This window comes from Anas acuta, chromosome 2 (assembly GCF_963932015.1).
Source record: "Anas acuta chromosome 2, bAnaAcu1.1, whole genome shotgun sequence".
Taxonomy (NCBI): Eukaryota; Metazoa; Chordata; class Aves; order Anseriformes; family Anatidae; genus Anas; species Anas acuta.
Genome location: NC_088980.1, coordinates 100,088,618 through 100,109,901, shown reverse-complemented (window position 1 = coordinate 100,109,901; position 21,284 = coordinate 100,088,618). Strand labels below are relative to the sequence as shown.

Genomic DNA, 21,284 nt, shown 5'->3' with positions numbered 1-21,284 from the left:
TTTCCTCTTTTTGTTCTTTGACTGGTTTTAAATGCTGCAGGAGATACCAGCCCATTCAAACTGCCCCTTGAAAGCAGCATACTTCAGAACAAACAAGCAACCTCTTTCCCTAGAGGTATACTGCTAACGGTATTCAGAATAGAAAACTAAAAATATTTGCTAGCATACTTTTGAACAAACAAGGCTCTATATTCCCCCACTCTACAGAGGACAATGATCCTGGGGAGAGACAATAATATTAATTAATATTAATATTATATTAATATAATATATATATTAATATATAATATATAATATATAATAATAAATATTAATTAATTAATATTTAATTAATTAAATTAATTAATTAATTAATATTATTGTCTCTCCCCAGGATCATTGTTAATGACCTGATGATGACCTAATGACCTGTAAATGATCCATTGTTAATTAATTAATTTAATTAATTAATTAATTAATTAATTAATTTAAAAAATAATTAATTTATTAATTAATTTTAAAAAAAGAAAAAAAAAATGGAAAACCAACAACTACTTCCTAACAAAACTTCTAATATGCAATGAAATGGAAGAAACAAACAAACAAACAGACAAACAAAAAAACATCTGAAGACAAAATTTCTGTTTTATTGCAATTAATTACGCTCTGTTGGTTTTGGATTTTGTTTTTACCATTACATGCTCATATACTGATACATTACAATTCTTCAAGCAAAAATCCCATCTTTACTAAAATCAAGAATAGATGTTTCTTGATAACTATGCTGTTTTACAGTTCATTTGCTCAGGGAAGGCCTGACACAACAGTAGAGACTTTTCAAGAAAGGTCTTGCAGTAAACTGTAAATTAGTGGAACTAAGGAATATCTGTTGTAATCATTTGTTTTAGTAGAAATAGTATAATTGTACCATAACCTCCTGCCTGATTCACTACAACATATTACATCTGTTTTATGCTAATGGAGATGCAAAGAAATCAGTGATATTTATGCAGACATAAAGCAGTGGTGAGTCATATTCTCAATTAGTCTCTTCAGTTTGAGAAGGAATATAATAGGTTGTCTTTATTTTCCTAAATTTAGCTTGCAACTGTGATCGTTGATTTCTAAGATCCTGAAAGTTTAATTATATTACATCAGTATGGTTTCAGAGCAACCATTACAGAATCATCACAAATTATTTAATGAGGATTTTTTTTTTTAATTTAATTATGGTGACTGCAGAGTTTTTTATTTCATTAATTTACTCATAACAAAGGGAACTGGACCCTTTTTTTTTTTTTTAATTATGTATGTGAACTGTAACATAAAATGTCTGTAAAGTAGCATACCTGCTCAAAGATGGCTTATCAAACATCATAACATAATTACATTGGTATATTGATATTGCTATTAATTAAAAATATTGTGCTTTTATTTGTACAATTTGGTTCAATTCCTCTTACTTGAAATTTTGTGTGAAACCCCTACCAGTTTGAAACCTAACCTATTTTGAACCATCCAAAGTTAAAAGTTGCAGATATTTATTTTTTCTTTCTATTTTAATTGAAATTTTATTTCACTTTTGTTACTGTGAAAGAGACTTTTTAAAAATGTGAAGATCTGTGTTTATGATGTGCAAGTGCTCAAAGGCTTAGCAGAATAATCTGATGCATTACACAGGAAGGAATATAAATAGATAATCTGAAGTAAACCTTGCTAGGATAATTTTAAAGACTTTGTTGACTGAATTTAGGTTGATCAGAAATGATCAGAGACCTTGTTTTTGCAGGCAGTTCATTCTTATAGCTCTAACTGAAGAGTGGTCTTCATGTACACTGAACTGCCCTACATACAACTGTAGGTTTCAGGGCTAGTATCCGGGATCAAGATCAAAATCAAGGACAGAATTGGATTCATCAACTTCCTTGAAGTACTGTTTGTATCCTTTACGAGTATGAATGTATTTTGCAATGAGAAACCTGGATATATAACATTAGTTTTTTTTGTTGTTGTTGATTATTTTTCAAAACGTAAAATAAAGGATACAGTATATCCTTATAGCTGATTTTTGTCTCAAAATTCCTGGCTTGACTGAGAGCAGAATCACAGAATCACAGAATTTCTAGGTTGGAAGAGACCTCAAGATCATCGAGTCCAACCTCTGACCTAACGCTAACAGTCCCCACTAAACCATATCCCTAAGCTACTAAACCATATCCCTAAGCAGTGTGTGCTGCTTTTTATTGCTGTTGTAGATGATGGTAAATGGTATTTCCTGCATGTTGTTTTAGTCTCAATGGGCTTTTTTTTTTTTTTTCAGAGCCAAATCAATGGTATTTCCTATTAAACCTAAGATGAATATATATGTGCACCCCTTCTATTTGAGCAGAAAATCTATTACTTCAAAAAACACATATATAATAATATATGGAATGTGGCAGCTCAATTAATTCATCAAATTGTGAATAAAATCTTCTGAGAACAAAGATACAGATTTCATGTCATTCTGATATTAGACATTCTTTGTATAAGACAGGTGGTATCTAAAGCATCTTAAATAGTTCTCATTCTGCTTTTCTTGAAAGATTTTGACAATGTTAATTACTTCTACAAAGAGAAATTTCTGATGCTCTGAATTCATTTTTTCCCTTTATGACCTTCTACTGCATCTGAAAAAGGCTGTCATTTGTTTTACTGATACATCCAATGAAGCAGGTGAGAGGTGAGGGTTAGTGGTAAAGGAAAAAAAAAAATACACACGCAAAACAAAACAAAACTCTTGGGTACCAAGTAAAACATTTCCAATGACTACTACAAAACATTGATATTACTTCTGTGAGGGGACTTCTGAGAAAGACTATGCAGAGATTAACTCCTTTTAAATGTAGCAGCAATAAAATGCACTGACTGCAAGACAGAAAGAAGCATGACTCTTCTCATTTTATCCAGGAAAAAGGACACTGCAAACACAAGTGGAGTTCCCTAGTGTCCTGTGATGCTGCTAGCCTGATGTTATAGATGGGTGAGCTGCTTGTGGTCTGTCAGGGACAGAAGCTTGCGGTGGGTTTGTGCGTCATTTCACTCTGCTGGTCAGCAGCAGATTATCAGTAATTCTCAAATAGACTGTGCTAGTTTCTGTGAAATCAGATGAAAAGATTCTAACTAAAGCTAAGAAAGGACAACTATAGGAGTTGGGAGAATGGCAGAATAAGGACATTTTAAGCAGAAAAAAATATAGAACTGCCAAAGTAGATCATTTTATATTCTCTTTATTTTCGTTGGAAAAGATGAAGGCTTTGCAGTGCATGAAACTTGTACCTTTCTGCCACTATGGTTAGAGTAATACTCTTGGACAGACACATTCATACCATTACAAAATTTTGTTTATTCATTACTTATGGTTTCATTCACAGATGAGAAGAGAAATATAACACGACACTCATGTTTATGTAGTATGCTTGTAAGAGAGGCACCAATAATATTGTTACACTGGATATGAAAAACAACAACAAAACTTACTGTACCTATGATGGTATAAAGGGATCTAACAGTTAAGTGGTTGGCACAAATATCTGCTAACTGATGTTAAGAGCACTGACTGCAATTCAAAAAGGAAAGTTCAACAAATGTTTCTAGAACTGAAGAAATGGAAAGCATTTTAAGGAGGACATGCACAGCAAAATAAGAAGAAAATAAAGCTCAAACAAAATCCTTACAAAATACGGTAGTGCAGGTAGTTAGTGTTTTCACAGGTGTTTATAGTTTTGCCTTTGAACTTATTTACTTCATCAGGCTATTTTACTTTTTACAGTCTCTCTCTCTCTTTCTCTGTGCATAGACTGTTGGATTTCAGACCCTTGGTTTAGCACTTGTCACCTACCACTGTTTCCAGTTGGGCATTTTCACTTTAACTGAAAATAAATTATACCAGCACATTGGAGAGAAAACACAGAATATTTTAAAGAGTCATATGAAAAAGTGTGTAGGCTGTTAAAGAACTTTCTTCTGACACATCATTGCGAATACATTCCCAGCACAGGATAAGATTTATTACCATTAATAGACGTTTCAGTTCAATGGGAGAAAAAAACATTCTGCCCTGAAGAGCTGCGTTCTGGGTGATTACATTTTGACCTCAATTCCTGCTACACCCTATAGTGAGTTTGTCTATAGAATAATATTTCCTCTGCTTGGATCTAGTTCAACATCATGTGAAATTAAATCTTTCTTTTTATTTTTACATTCTTTGGCTTCTTAAAGTCAGTTATTATTACATGCATGGTGATTTTTCTTCCATGTTAGATGCTAATTGTTTTGCCATGAAAAGTTTTTTAAAGCATATAGAATGCTTTTGTTTGTTTGTTTGTTTCTATTCTTACAGGATGCTAGCATAACATTGTCATTAAGAAATTCAACTTTAAAAACAAACATTCAAATACATTTTTCTGACTCTGGCTTCAGTCCCTTTGTGACTTAAAATAGCAGCTTTGTTTAATTTCTTTCCCTCTGTTGCTGTAATGATAAACCCAATAAATGGAAACAAAGCAGATACAGATTACTATCAACAAACACCCAAAGTGAGCAAAAGTCATTTTCCTCTAACAAATGTAAAAATAGTACAGAAAGGCATTCAGAAGCCACCATTAGCATTATGCTAGACACCACCATTGCCTTCCAAGCTGTTCTCTGGCTGTTTGCTGTGGATACTCCACCACTGGGTGCAGAGAGGGAGAACCCCACCCCACAGAGGCAGCTGCAAGTAGCATGGTGCCCCGAATCCCAGAGTCCTCCCCAGTGGTGGCTCTGCACCTACGCACATAATAGCAGGCCCATCCATAGAGATTTTTCATACACAGTTCATTATGCTCAGTAACTTCTGACAGCAGAAGCATTCTTACTCAAGTGTAGCTTTTATATTAGGTCATTAACCAGTAGGCAGGGGAATTGGACATTCCTTTTTTTTGAAACTAATTTTTAATGCTGGAAATAGTACATTTTGCAAGTGCAAAGCAACCACTACAAAGGGTTTAAGAAATTTTTTTCCAGAAATAATTTTTGGATTTATGAGCAGTAGATATCTTAAATTACACAAATGGATTCCAAATTACACCAAATGTTTCAGAAAAGTTGTGAATTCCAATAACACTGCTTCTACCTGCAGAAGTTTTACATTAGCTCTTGAAAAGCATTTATAAAAAGCTTTCAAACCACAGAGAATCTGATCTTCAAGGCACTGAAGCATGTGCATAGTCTCAGGATTCAGGAAATTCCAGGTTGGGAAAAGCTCTGAAATTCAGATAAAGTCGATTTAATTGGATGTAACTTAAAGATTTTATTTGGGCACTATTATTGTGTCTGGAATACATCTTTCTGGAAAAATCTCCCAATGGGCAAGAAACCTGGGTGACAGAGAGTGAGTCATAACCTAGTTGCCATGGCAATGGGAAATGGCTCCCTGTGCAAATCATCAATTATGAGAGCACTAGAATCATAGAATGAAGACTGATAGGAAAGAAAATTTTCTCCTTGATTTTGTAAAATTCACTTCTGAAGTGGAAGCACTTTGAGCTTTTCTAAAATACCCTACATTTGGATTTATGTGATGAGTACTGCTATTCTGATATTAACATAGTGGTTGCTGCCTCAGTCAAGAATACATTTTTTCCCAATCTAACTAAATTTTGAGCACTGTATTTTCTTCTGTGAGAAGAGCTTTTGAGGAGTTTTTGTTTGTTTTTGTTTGGAATTCTTTGGTGGTGTTCAGGTTTTGGTTCATCATTTGGTTCAATGATTGGCACCAAGACACTCTAGCTGATCTCTGAAGTAAGTAGCGACCTGTGATGCAGACCTCACATGGGAAATTAAATTGAGGAGATATGACCTTCATGTTAAAAGTTTAACATCATCTAATGATGGTTTTGATGAAGTTTAGACCTCAACTAAATCGGCTGGCAAGTTTTTCATAACACACATTTACCATTCATGGATCGGAAACAAGGACAGAGGTTATCTTTCAGTTCTCTGTACCTGTAAAACACCAAGTCCCAGGCAGCGAGGACATCTGCTCTCTCTCCATGAAGCTTTGCATTTAATGTTATGGAAGAAGTGAGAACTGAGAATACTTGGCTTTAAGAGACATGCCTTGCTGTTGATGATCTCATGTATTTCAATATCAGGTGAGGTTTCTGAAAATTTTCATTAATTATGAAACATTTCTAAAGCTGCCTTTTTATATAAACAACACCTGCGAAAGACTGCAAGGTATGAAAGTTACTCATTCTAGTGAACACATCTTGTATTATCTACATGAAGCACTGAGAATTGCCAAACTGCATTCTGATGGCTTCAAACATCTCAAACATTCAACTTGCTAGCACTGTTATTTGTTGAATGCTACTCTATACCTTTTGTTGTTTTTAGAAACACTTCTCACATAGAACAAGAAAGAAAAGGAAACATACAGTTTTACCTGCCCGTAAGAAGCAAAAATTAGCTCTTCCAGAAAGTACGCATGGATATGTATTGCTTGAAAGGTCAGATCTACTTTTCATTAGTCAAAAGAACCTGCTGTAAATTAGCCAAGCTTGTTGATTGAGATATTTCACACACACACAGAGAAGACTTTTTTCCACAAAGTTTATTTTGAGCCTTTTCTATTTTAGAAAATATTTTTTATTTCTGTGTTCTTTTGTGCTGCTTTTGGCAAATGTTATGTCAAAGACAATGCTAAATTTCTACTTTTAAACAGTAAGTTTGCTATAAATTATTTTATAGGAAGCAATCATATGCATGATTCTTCGGCTCTTGACCTCAGGATTAACAAAACTTTCTCAGCTTTGATACAAATGGTCAGAAATACCATTATTGAGTGATTCTTCCGAAAGCAGATGTGACCTGGCCAGCATTAATTGTGAAGGAGTATACAGCAGATTTGCTTGGTCCTCTTTCTTCGTTTTCAAAAATGTTGTGCAACTGAACCAGCATTCCACTACAATGACTCACAAATGAGTGAGAAAAACAATTAGCTTCTGTATACCCAGACCAAGAATATCTAAGGCACACCTAAAACAGGTTTTCCTTCTTTTTCAGAAAGAAGCAAACAAATTGGAACTTGGCTGCATTTTTTCCTTATTGCTACTAAAGTTAGAAAGCACATTCAGCCAGAACTTTCCTGCTCTAATTAAGACGGATCAGTAGTCTTTGACCACTGTGTCCTAGGAAATGTGGGTGAGTGCAGTCTGTTCTCTCACCACTTAGGTGAGACATCCTGTCCTCGTGGATTCTAAAGACAGCTCTCAGCCAGGCAAGCTTTGGGCTAATTCTCTTCTAGCATGATTTTACTGTGAAATAGCTACTGAGTTCCGAAGATATTGTTTATTTCAATTCTGAAAGGTTATATGGTTTCTTCCCACTGTATGCCTTAAAATCTCACAACATCTCTGCAATGATACAATTTTATGTTTGGATAAAATACTTAGTTCATTGCACTCTGTGAATAGGTGCAATTTAGAGTGAATAAAGCATTTTTGATTGTGATAATTATCTGTCATGGCTATTTACTGTGATAAGTTCTTGCACTGCGTTTGAAAGGGAAGGCAGCAAGTTTAGCAGAGTTTTCAGTCTTTTGCAGATAAAAGCATGTTCTGCAAGTCGTAGGGTGTATCTCTGACAGGTTTGAAAATACCAGAAGGGGCTTTGCATGCACCACCCCTGCTTTGTAAAACCACAGATCAACAGACACCCATCAGCTTTCTGAAAATCATCGGTTTCATTTGGCAGCGAGACTTACTGTTAACCTCTGATATTTTGATGAAATCATGTGAATGCTGGCCTTACAAAGGAGAAGAAATGAATTTTGCTTAGTAAAAAATAAAGAGCAACACGAAATTGTATATTTTTCAAAAGAACAATAAACAGTATTAAAACATGGTTCTATGGTTGAGTTTAAAAACTCAACATTATATTTCAGACTAGTGTGATAATAATGGCTGACAATTTAAATGGCATAATTTTGCATACTAAGAATTAGAAATGCCAAATTAAACTTAAGATTCATGTATTGGATAGAATTGCTGACCAGAAAAATGTATATTTTTAGGCTCTTGATAATGCATTGTTATATCTGCACCTGGGGCGCAATAACCCCAAGCAGAGCTACAGGCTGGGAGATGAGTGGTTGGAGAGCTGCCAGGCAGAGAAGGACCTGAGAGTGATGGTGGACAGTCGGCTGAATATGAGCCAGCAGTGTGCTCAGGTGGCCAAGAAGGCCAACGGCATCCTGGCTTGTATCAGAAACAGTGTGACCAGCAGGGCTAGGGAGGTGATCGTCCCCCTGTACTCGGCACTGGTGAGGACGCACCTCGAGTACTGTGTTCAGTTTTGGGCCCCTCGCTACAAGGACGTCGAGGTGCTTGAGTGGGTCCAGAGAAGGGCAACGAAGCTGGTGAGGGGCCTGGAGAACAAGTCCTATGAGGAGCGGCTGAGGGAGCTGGGCTTGTTCAGCCTGGAGAAGAGGAGGCTCAGGGGCGACCTTATCGCTCTCTACAGGTACCTTAAAGGAGGCTGTAGTGAGTTGGGGGTTGGTCTGTTCTCCCACGTGCCTGGTGACAGGACGAGGGGGAATGGGCTTAAGTTGTGCCAGGGCAGTTTTAGGTTAGATCTTAGGAAGAACTTCTTTACTGAAATGATTGTTAGACACTGGAACAGGCTGCCCAGGGAGGTGGTGGAGTCACCATCCCTGGAAGTCTTTAAAAGACGTTTAGATGTAGAGCTTAGGGATATGGTTTAGTGGGGACTGTTAGTGTTAGGTTAGAGGTTGGACTCGATGATCTTGAGGTCTCTTCCAACCTAGAAATTCTGTGATTCTGTGATCTAAAAGGTAGATAAAGGTACGTCAAAGGTGTGTCAAAAACAACAAAAGACAATAAAAGCAGAAAAACACTAATGATGAAGTTACTCAAAATTCAAAAGCATTCTCTGAATAAAATATAAAAATCTAACCATAAAATGTAATATGAAACAATAAAATTTCTTTTCCTAGCCTCTTGAGATTTCTTTATAGAACAGATTATTCTTACTTTCAGCTGAAGCTGAAAGGAAACGTAAAAAATTCATGGAACAAAACAGAATCTGTTTCCAAACTCCAACTGCCTTACAACTTGTTCATTTTGAATAAAATTACAGAATCATATGCAAAAATCACACGCAGTACTGATCTCTTAAAATTACATTCCTGATCTACAACAATCTGTGGACACATGCCAAATATATAAGGACCAGAATCTCAAAAGTACAAGCTTTTGTATACCTGTGTGTAAATAATGAAGAAGCTCAAATGATAACAAAACACTCAAATTGATTATTCAACATTGATTCATGAGTTTACAAAGAATTAGTACGTTTGTGAACCCGAGCCCATTTGTTTGATGTAAACCCAGTGCAGATTGCGACTCCCCATTTGGAATGGAAGAGAGTGGTATTGTAAGAATCTCCTCTTCCATTGAAAATTGGACCAGTTTTCATACTTCCCCCCCACACTTGGAAAGGTCATGGTAGCTGAGTTAGGGCTGGCAGGTAGAACACACAGCAGAATACCAAACTGACTTGTAAAGTCACGATTGTTAATTTTAAGCACCTAAAACACCATGAATAAAAATAAGTAAGATGCACCTATGAGCAGCTGGCGCTGAGACCAGAGAGCACAGAATGATCCTCATCTACAGAGGCAAACCCTTCCAGGTTACCGAAGGGGAGTCTAAGCAGCTATCAGGAATATTGTCAAATATTGTCATTAAACTAGGGACAATACTAGTTTGCACACCCCAGAACTCCGCCATATTTGTTTAAAACTATTAAACATTCCAGGCAATCATCTTTCCTGTGCTGAGCACTGGTTCCTGTTACTATTTAAGCTGCATTAATACTGATGAGTTAAGTATCTTCAATTAATTTATTGCAGTTACTGAATGAGGTCAAGTAATTAAAAAAAAATACAGAGCAGATGATAAATGAAGAATGCACATCTTCTACAGTGTGGCCCAGGAGCAAAAATATGAGTTAAAAGGAATAAGGTATTGTGAAATTATACTTATCACAACTCAAGCAAGGGTAGTATAACTGCTATGACAGTGGTGCAGCTGTAAAATAACTCTAGGAGGCCATCCGTGGGAAAGATTTGAAGGGATGTTTTTATTTTTATTTGTTAACAATCAGAGGAAGCCTGAACTGTAGTCCCCCTAGACAGCCTTCTTCAGATCTTTGCTAACCATTTTTAATTTTTTCCCCAAAAGGACAGTAAAAATCTTCCTTGAAGGACAAGCAAATTTGAGAAGCTGTCTCACTTAACTGTGAAGGGAAATCCTTACATAAAGCTGGGTCAAAGTCTCAGTATAGAATTTTTCCCCCTCTACGGTCTGGCACGGACAGCTCAATCAACCCCCTGAAGCCAAAAGCCTTTATACATCTTTAGTAAAGAAGTTCTGCAATTTGCAAGTTTGATATTGAGTGATGAAAAACTCTACCAGGGGTCATGTAGTTGCTATGACTGAGTGATACTGTCTGATTTACCAAGAAACTAATAGTCGCAAATCTTGAGGGGGAGGGTGGGGGTAGGGTGGGGTGGGTAATGCCTTTCTCGTAATTGAAATCTGAGAATTTTCACGTGGGCTTGAAAATCTATTACTCAAAAGTTTGAAAACTTCACTGGTAAATCATGACAATGTATACATACCAAAGCCAAATATGATTTGTTTAATCCGCAATGTTTTTTTACCGCTCAAGTGGAAATGAGTTCTTTGAAAGCTTTTAACATGCAATGGATGACACAGTCTTTGATAAATGTGAAAGCCTCATTTGGAGTGGATTTTATGTATATATCTCTTTCAAATTTAAAATAAATTCCTACTTGATTACAAACTTCTAAAAAGAGAAGGCAACTAAGTAAGAGTTAATGCAAATGGTAATAGTGTTCTCTTGGATAAGGATTTAAAAAGGAAAAAACAAGCTTGCATGGCCATGCCATTCATGAGAGAAGTTAGATTAGGAAGTTATATTAGAGGAGTTAGATGCATGATGAAAATTACCTTTTAGTTTAAAGTCTTCTCTGAAGACTTTGTACTCAAAGTAAGTATAGAGATTTGATGCATGAACTCTCAAGAGGCTTTTTTTTTTTTCCTGAGGAACAATACCAACCACCAGTATGTACTGATGCCATTGTTAGTTGCCTCCAGTAATTGCAAAAACATTGCAAAATACAAGGAAAATAGAGGTTATCTATCTCTGCTGAATTTTCAGATAAACACAACACTCAAGCTTACTGTAACAACAAATGTACTAGCAATTTGTCTAGATTTTTTAACATGAATAATTTCTTCAAGAATTTCTACAGCTCAGTAAAATAGAAATGTTTAACAGTAGTCAGGCATCCTATTTTTTTTTTTTTTTTAATGTTCTTATTACATTGGGTATGTATTTAATGAAATCATTCAACTATAGCTAGCTTATAGATATTTAAAAAAAAACAGAAATCAATATCCACCATCATGTGAAGGAACGTTACCTTAACTAAACAAATTTTTCTCTGTGCAGACTTAAATAATTCAGATGTGAGAATCAGTTAGCTACCAAAACTACAAGACTTCAAACATCTCTTGGTTTGCAATCTTCAAACATCTCAACTTGCAGTTCCACTTCGAGAACATACTGCTTTCTTTACAAGGCTAGTGACTTCCAGTATTGTGGATCTCTGAAGACATTTTAATACAAATCAGACTGGAAAAAAAAATAAGGTTGAATAAGCTTTAAAAATGCAGTTCTACTTCATCTCACCCTATGTATTTCTGCACTTTGAAAGAGCTCTCACAATCCTTGCTAAACTTTAGGTTACTTAAACTGAACATAATTTGGCATTGAGTGCTCTTTTTTCTTTTGTCTCTGAAAAAGCAAAGTGCATTGTGTCACAAAGCAAAGTCACAATCTGCATTGTGACTTACATCTCGACTTGAGAGACATCATCAGGGTTGAGTATGCTGAAACACTGAAATAACTTTTTGAAAATCTTTGAAATAATCTTGCTAATTTGAAGGGGACATCCTGCAATACTATGAAATGAGAATGACAGCTTTTAATAACCATTTTTCAAATAACAATAATTATTCAATGGATAAAGTGGAAAAGAGTCAGGCTTTGATGGCCTCTCTTTGCTTTTTGTTTTGTCAGGGAGAGGAAGGTTAGCCGATAATTATATATCTAGTAATTATTTAATACAGCTGTTATAAGCATCATGGTTTTGTCAAAGGAGTAATACCTAATCACACATTCTATGTCATAAAGACACAGAATGGCTTGGGTTGGAAAGGACCTTAAAGACCATCTCCCACCCTGCCATGGGTGGTCCAACCTGGTCTTCAGCACTTCCAGGGAGGGAGCACCCAAAGTTCTTTGGGCACTGCTGAAACAAACAAAAATCCTCTCTGTTTTGTCAGTGGAAAATATCTTTTATCACCTGGTTAGGTAGAAAATGCTAGTGACAGATAAACATATAAACATGGCATTGCTACAACTCTTACCAAAGTTTTTCTATTTGTTCGCTTCTGTCTCTCCCTGATTTAACATAAAATTGTATGTGTTGGGGGAAACTTTAAACACTCTGCAAATATTTCAGAAGCATGTTCTACAAAACTGTCTTGTGTTCAGGCATTAACGTATACTTCCCTCAAAATCATTTAGTATATAATACTGAAAAGCATATGACCATAGTTACATAGTAGCAGATCAAAGAAAGCACAGGCCTGGGTAACATATTGGTGTTTGTTTTTATTTTTTCCTAAAGGAAAAGTTTTTGGAGTGTTTATGAAATGGAAAGTAAAAGATTTTGTTTCAGTATTTTCTATTTTCTATGATGTTGTAACTAAAACTGATACACATACGTCAACCTGAATAAACTGATTGTCAGCATATCTGTCACTTGTAATATCACTAAGTGGGAGGTTTTTTTTTTTTTTTTAATTGTTAGCATTTAAAAAAATGCAGCAGTTTTAACTGAAAGCTCCTTCAAAAATAAAACTCACATGCTGCTGTTCTATACCTAACAGGCATAACACAACATGACTGGCAACACAACAAGTTCTTAAATCTAAGTATATTTCCACCGTTCTTATCTGCAACATTATAAATTATGATCCACCGACACCATACGCTGATGTTAATTAAAAAACAAACAATTTTATTAAGACCAAACTGAGACCACAACTCTAATAATTTACAGTAACAATTTCAATGCATAATTTAAGAAGATTACTGATTTTTCACATCCTTTTCCTCTGTACATTCATTCTCCTGTGTACATACTTTACATAGCAGCATCATTACAACTTCCCAGTTGGGATTAGAGTACAAACAGTCTGAGCCACAACTAGTGCAACTTCTTTGGTTCAAAGTGATCAACTCCTTCTTCAAAGGCTTCATAAATTTCTTCCATAGCATGCATGCTACTTTCATAAATCCATGAATTACAAGTCTTTTCTTTAAGTTTCAGGCTCCCATTGAATAATCTGTCCAATTTCAAGATAAGAATTCATCTGATAATCATTAACAATCAAGAAGCTGCACAATATTCTCTAAGCATCTTATGTAGTAGGCATTTAGCTCGTTCCCTTCTGGCTGTGGAGTAGCTAAAAGGAAGAAAAAACAAGATGTGAACTTCTCGCTGATTCTGAATAAAAAATGAATATTTTTATCAAAGATCATACCAAACACCTTGCTAGAATTCATCCTATTTTATAAGTATATCCACTATGTTATGAGTAGAAAATTTAGAACATAAAGTATATGTTGCAAAGTCTGTTTATGGTTGTTGTTTGCTTATAAAAGGCTGTAATTAACCAGATTTCCAAGACCCCATTCAGTTGTAACAAAGAAAAAAAAAAAGTGAAAAATGCCTTGTGATTCTTCTGTGTTACAATAAGGTAATCCCTTGTTTTTCTTAAAACTTGTCCTTGGGAAAGGCAAAGTATGAAACGAAAAAGAACAAGAGGCATGTTGAAAAATGTATCCATTTGTACTTAGAACAATCTACCATTTTAGCCATTTTTATACCATTTTAAACCATTTTGGTATACGTAACATTGCATCATATTATTGATATTGCACATTATATATATTGCATATATATTGATGGTTGACTTAGCGAAGGATGCATTTGAAACGGCACGACGATGAAATCAATGGATTACAATTGCACAGGATGAACTATCATGATCCGTTCTAGTATCTCCTACTTATGATACTGTCAAGTAGTGCTCGAAATTTTGTGACAGAAATTCTGTCTTGCAAAATACTATGGGAACAAGCCTCTGCACCAATGAATCTATTTGACTACAAGTATAGAGTAAATGAAATCAGCAGCAAAACATTGGCTCAAAATGACACTTTTGCATGTGTTTCTAAGATCAGAGTCTGATGTGACTAACTACAAATCCACTGTTACCAACTAAAGCTGCAACTCCACATCAATGTTTGAAAATCATTTCAAAATGAATACTCTTGAGCCGAAGATAGCAACCTATCATATAAAAGCTATTTAACCTATAGTTATCTTCAGTTACTTGAGGAAAATACTCAAGGTTTCAATTAACTCATGGTACAGACTGGCACAATGTTCTGTTATGATCCCTAATCTATGTAGCTGAATCAAGTCAATCTGAGAACTGTTAAGCAAAGTAGATGCTAGATGAAGACTTTCTTTCTACAAAGTTTAAGAATTAACACAGAAGCATAGCATGTAGCAAAGAAAGCATTTTGCTGCAAACCAAATCAGACCTGTTCTTACAAACTAACCTGAGATTTAAAATTTATTAACCATAATACTATGAAAGATGTACTTGAAGTACTCAAAAGATGCCTAACTAAAAATCATATCTGTACTCATGATTTTAGAGATGAAAATATCCCCTCAAAATCTTATAGGAAAGCAAAAAAGTATCATGAAGATATAAACTAAAATGCATTAGTGAGCTACTTGATGGAAAAATACATAATTGACATTAGATGAAATTTAAACTTACTCTTCACTACAGAATAAGCATCATCTATTTTTCTCCTTATTGATGGATTCTTCAGAGTCACTTTTGCCTGAAGCACACACAAACAAAATAAAATCACTTGATTTTTCCCCCCATGTTAACACTTTAGCAGCAAAGTTAACTTCTTTGTTTTAAACTAGAAAATGACAATAATTAAGAATATGAAATGCTGGAATTTTAGCAAATGACTTTGTCATCATCCAGAATGCATTTATATAAGCAGTCTGAAATCACACAGGGCAAGTTACTTACTATGTTGTTCAATCCCCCCAGTCTGATCACCTATGTTACTAACATAAGAAAATGAAATTGCTGGTATAAGCTTTATTTTTTGTTTACTAAAAGATTGCCACGTATAACAGTAACATTACATTTTTTCAAGTATTTCGCAAATACTAACCTTCTGGTAGTTGTGAAGCAAAGCCCAAAGTGAAGCTGCTCCTATCCTCTGAACTGCTTCACTATCACTTTCCAAACAGGTAGACAGCACTGCAACAGCCGTATCTAATGAGACAAAAACAAAACAAAAACCACCCTCATCTAAAAATATCAAATATATACATACGTCTCTATTTTTATCCTTGGAGCGCACTTATTTCTATGACAAGTATTGGTATGGAGGAAGAATTACCAAAGTTATATTATCAGATTGATTAAATTTAAATATGCTCACAAAATTGAAATTAGTGTTTAAAAACACAGAAAAACAAAGATAATGCTGAAAAATAAGAAATTGGTAACAAAACATGCACATGTTATGCACAGCCATCAGATATGCGCTGGAACTGAGGAAGCCATAAAAGCTTTTTATAACTCCCAGTATCGACAACTTGAGCCTATCATATCAGGATAGGAATTAAGATGTTTCTATTTTCCATAGTAATTACTGCATAGGTTATTTTTAACTGATGAGAAATATTTTAACCCTGCAGTAGGCAACTTAATTTTCTAGTCTGACTGAAACCTTTAGGTCTCTTCAAGTCAGATTGTTCACTTCACAAAATGCGCAGATAATGTACATTTATAATTAAGGCAGCAAATCAGCATTGCAGGGGAAAAAATGACAAGGATGGACACTATAAGTGACCTGCTGAGTCTCTTATAAGGAAAGCAGGAGCATTCTCTCTGCAATTAAGTGGGAGAAAGAAACATACCCTTTACAAGCAACTGAGAAAAGTTCTGTCCATGTTGTTACATTAAACATATATGTCATGATCATAACTTCACTGTTATTATAAACAGTTTCAGCACATGCCAAAACATAAAAGTTTGTGTCAACAACCTTGATTTGCAGGAACTAATAAGGTTTTGTCCAAAGTTATGAAAACCCATGGTAGAAATATTTAATAATTCTAAATTAGACTGTTTCAGACAACAACACATGGAATTCTTTGGATCTCCCTCTAAAAAATTAGCTGTTTGAGAAAACTGTAAAAATACTTTAATTCATGTTGAATTACTATATTCAAATGATCAGTCTCATGATATTTTTTAAATATTTTGCTTTTCTTTTTGTTACAAATTCTTGTTTTTAAGACCATTTCTGACAAAATATCAGTTCTATAAAAACTTCAATGAAAATCATTTTAGTATTACTTAGATAGGCATTTCTATAACGTTCTTGGTCAGGAACCCAAATTACAATGAAAACATGGCATTTTTGAAGATATAACATTTTCTAATAGCTTAAATACCATTTAGGCACTTACCATTAGCTAATATTTTGGGTTTATTTGGTGGACTAAAACAAATGTTATGTAGAATAAGTAGTGCTATATATTGGCTATTCTTGTGCCTGTTTTTACACATTTCCACGATCTGTTCTATAAAACCATTTATCTTCATAATCATTTGCTGTCCATCTTCTCCAAAAGATATGTTCAGTAGCAGCTTTAGCCAAAGAATACATATGTTACTAGGATTTTTATGACTTCCTTTTGGTAATGAAAGGGACAAAAAGTTCTGCAGGAAGTTACTCTGTCAGAAGGAAGAAAAAAGATGTTAGGATATATTGTAGTCCATGTTTTCTCCACTAATGTGTGACCTTCCAATCTGTATGCTTGATCAAAACCTAGTACTGATGTTTTTATTTATATATTAATGTTTTATTTAAACATAAATATATAAACATTATAGTATATATAAACATTTGTGTTATATATTGGTTTATAGATAACTTTAAAGAATCCATATCTTGGTTAAAAAGTTAATATGGTATATGTAATCATTTATGAAGTAGATACGTAAAAATTGGACCAACACAATACATTTATTTGAAGTACAATTTCTAACACTACCTAAGCGTTTTACTTTGTGCTTAGTGTTTTTGCCCCCAAATGAGATAGAAACAATATAACTGAATCAATGCAGTATTACTGTGTATGCAGTATACTGTGTTATTGATTACTTATATGAACAAGTGTTAAATGTATAGTATCCTCCCCTCCACAGGTCATGAGGGGGCATTGGGAGGAATGTCTGATACGTCAGGGGGTCATATCAACATCCAGGGGAACCTCAGCAAGCTGAAGAAATGGGCTGACAAGTATCTCAAAGTTCAACAAGGAGAAGAATGCAGGGAGGAACAAACCCATTACATGCTGGGGGCCATCCAGCTGAAAAACAGCTTTGCAGAAAAGGACCTGGGAGTCCTGGTGGACACCAAGTTGAACATGAAAGACATCGAGGCTTTGGAGCGTGTCCAGAGAAGGGCTATGAAGCTGGTGAAGGGCATGGAACACATGTCCTATGAGAAGCAGCTGAGGGAACTGGGCTTGTTTAGTCTGGAGAAGAAAAGGCTCGGAAGACCTTATCATTCTCTACAGTTACCTGAAAGGCAGTTGTGGGGAGCTGGGGATCAGCCTCTTGCAGATTACTAGAGATAGGACTAGACAGAATGGATTCAAAGTTGTGCCAGGGGAGGTTCAGGTTGGAAATTAGGAGAAATTTATTCTCAGTAAGAGTGGTTATGCATTGGAATGGGTTGCCCAGGGAGATGGTGGAATCACTGTCCCTGAGGGTGTTTAAGGAAAGGTTGGATGCGATGCTTAGGGACATGGTTTAGTGGGCAATATTAGTGGTAGGGGATGGTTGGACCAGATGACCTTGGAGGTCTTTTCAAACCTTAACAATTCTATGATCCTATAAGTCAGCAATGTGACCTTACCACAAAGAAAAGGTAAACTGGGCTACATATTCCCAGCAGGTGGAGAGGTGATACTTTCACTCTACTCAGTAATCGTGAGGCTGGAGTACTATGGCCAATTCTGTACCTCACCCAGCACATGAGAGACATGAGCATACTGGAGAGTCCAACAAAGGGCCACAAAGATGATTAGGGGACTAGAGCATGTCATATATGGGGAAAGGCTGAAAGAGATGGGACAGTTTAGCTTTAATCACAAGATATTCCATATTGAAGCATGAGGTTTTATTAAGAAGAAGAAAGTGCATATACGACATTGTGAAAAATCAGTAAATATTATTTACCTTATGAATAATGCCTCTACAGTCATGAGACAAAGCAAGGTTAGAAAGAAGATTGAAGACCACCTGCTGAAGTGAGCTGTTATCATTTGATACTTGAGAAGCCAATTTCAAGATGTTATGCATTAATGAATTGCCAGCTGCACTTCGTACAGAAAGTGATGGCTGTCCACTGCTGACCCAACAAAGTGAAGTACAACCTTAAGGAAATTAAACGTTTATCAGACGAGGAATGTACATATTCATTAAAAAAAATAAAAAAAAATCCATATAAAGAGAGGCTGAACAGCTCAAAGACCAAGCTGGGACTTTTAAAAGGATTTTTTTTATTGTTGTTTTGTTTTTAATTCCTTTGAACCACAGTGAAGTAAATGGGATGTGCTTTGAATAGAAAAGTGACTCAAATGGAGCACTTTACAGGAATAGCAGTCTACTTTTCTAGAATCTAAGAGTTTATTCTGCTGTTAAAAAAAAGTCATTGTTCTGTCTCGGAATGTATCCTGGTACATTATATCCAAGGCATTATAAAACTGTGTGTCATGAGAATCCAAAGTGACCCTATGAAACTGGTTCACAAATCTTGTCCGTACTCTGAAACTTTTATTTTCTTAAAGTACTTTTCTGAGAAACGAGTGTTGTCTGGAGCTATCATTACTTTGTACCACATTACCAAGCAAAATACTATGCTACAGGACTACAAGCTCAAATTAGCACAGCAGCAGGGAACAAGTAAGTTGTCAATACAATGTTTATGCATGAATGTGCACGTATACATTTTAATTTAGTGGTATTTGCCAACTGCAACTGTGGTTAATTATTTACATGGCAAGAGTAAATAAAAACAAAACAGTCTTTAACCATTACAAACATCTGCATCATTTATTTGACTGCACTAAGGGAAAGCGGTTAATCAGCTCAAACTAGATAAGTAAGTTTGAGTCACCTCAAAAATCAACAACCATGAACATAAAGAGAAAAACATTTATCCAAAACCTTATTAGCAAGAAAAATACAAATATAGCCTGGAGGCAGAGGAACAGGAAAGACCATCAGAACTTTAAGCTTGATTTCCGGTATATCACAAAGCCTTATATTCCCTGCTTTTAAATTTATATCCTGTGTGTGGCTAATTTATGCATGCATTTCTTAAGTCCATATTAAAAACAAAAATAAACAACACCTCATTATGAAAAAGTACATTGCAAACTGATTTGAGGTCTGGAGACATTAACTTAAAAAGAATGTAAAAATGTTCAGTTATGTTCTGTTAGTATATTTTAACTAAGCTAATTCTTAAAGGTGTATTGATAGGGAGAAAACAACATACTTATATGGCTCTCTTCAAGCCACTAGCAAATTGTTATCTCAGTCAATAAACCAGGTTATATGGAATGAGGCTTCTATTAGCAGGGATAATTACTCAGAATTTCTTCAGTTAAAAAAAATCTTTACACAAAATATACTTTCATCAAACACAAGTTAACTAAGCCCGATATATAAATAGAAGAAATATAACAAATATAACATGGAATTAAATTATAATATTGAATAATTCAAAACCAGAATCTTCTCAATAAGAGCTTAAATACAAAGCGTATAAAATACTGATATACTGTTCTCAGTGATACAATTCCCAAAGTTGTATTTCTATAGTATACTAAGTTTGGTAGGGCTTTTAGAGTAACCCTCAAATATGGTTTGAATTAAATGTTATTTAATCCTTTAACACACTTGTATTCTTGTTAAAACCAACATAGTGAAATGGGATCTGAGCAAAAGTCTTGAATGTATTAAAATCAAAACTGTTGATGTACTTTGATGGAAGAGTGCTTTTATACTCTGCTCTTAATGCTATCCTAATTCTTTTAAAATATGTTGATGTATTACATCACAGAGTGACTCTCATACCTGCAGGATAGTTTGCCGTGTAGACACAAAGCAAATGCAGAGCAATTTCCATTGAGGAGTCATCTATTAAAAACCATGGCCATAGCAAATTCAGAACAGGAACAAGATGAACTTTGAGTGCTGCCATCTATGAGAACACAAGGAAGAATGAAAACTATTTTATTAAATACATTGAAGTATAAACGAAGTGAGAAAAGCATACTTTTTATCTTGTTGTGTCCCATTAGTTTGGTTTAAAGGACTGTATAGAGAGAAGCAAAACCCCACAACATTAATGAAAGATCCATGATTCCAGCAAGACATTTATAGCCATTGTTCAGTTGTTCGTATTTTAACTTCTTCAGTGAGCATCTTGAAATTCTTTTTAGTAATATATATGCCTACACTTTATAAACCATACAAACCTTAGTATTAAAATATTTTGGCAGCAAGTATTTTTGTTTCAGGTCAGCTTCATAATATATGATTACTGAATATTATTTGCTAGCAATTAAATTTAGTGCTCTGGGGAATTATGTCAGTAAGCCAAACTTGTCTAGAACTACTCTGAAACGTTTTAATTACTGAGAGACACGCAGATAAAAGTAAAGATTTATTCACTCCAGCTGTGATTGTTGAAGAGCTACCTATTCTACAGTTTTGTTCTACTCCAGTTAAACTAATTGGAACTCAAAAAGCATGGAAATAGAAGAATGCAGTTCTACAGAGCAAATAATAGAATAGTTCAATTATCAACAACAACGTCCATCTGTCCTTCAAGAAAATGTCTCTGCAGATCCTTGATGAAAACAGGAAAAATGCTCAATAACCTCATCTATTTTTTTTTCCTTT

General features: G+C 34.9%; 1 protein-coding gene across 5 annotated transcripts in view; it reads right to left on the bottom strand.

Annotated features, from left to right (window-relative positions):
• Positions 1 to 13,186: 13,186 nt before the first annotated feature.
• Positions 13,187 to 21,284, bottom strand: part of RTTN (rotatin) — an 83,832-nt gene continuing 75,734 nt past the window's right edge. For 2 of the 5 annotated variants that reach the window (XM_068671380.1, XM_068671379.1), the window contains exons 44-49: positions 20,454 to 20,580; positions 18,549 to 18,745; positions 16,769 to 17,036; positions 15,460 to 15,563; positions 15,042 to 15,108; positions 13,187 to 13,649 (exon numbers count right to left, since the gene is read on the bottom strand). In XM_068671380.1, the coding sequence (XP_068527481.1) occupies positions 13,567 to 13,649; positions 15,042 to 15,108; positions 15,460 to 15,563; positions 16,769 to 17,036; positions 18,549 to 18,745; positions 20,454 to 20,580 (846 nt within the window). In that variant the 3' untranslated portion in view covers positions 13,187 to 13,566. Of the gene's footprint in view, positions 13,650 to 15,041; positions 15,109 to 15,459; positions 15,564 to 16,768; positions 17,037 to 18,548; positions 18,746 to 20,453; positions 20,581 to 21,284 lie in introns of those variants that run through there. The other 3 variants (XM_068671381.1, XM_068671382.1, XR_011092881.1) reach the window with 3 other exon arrangements.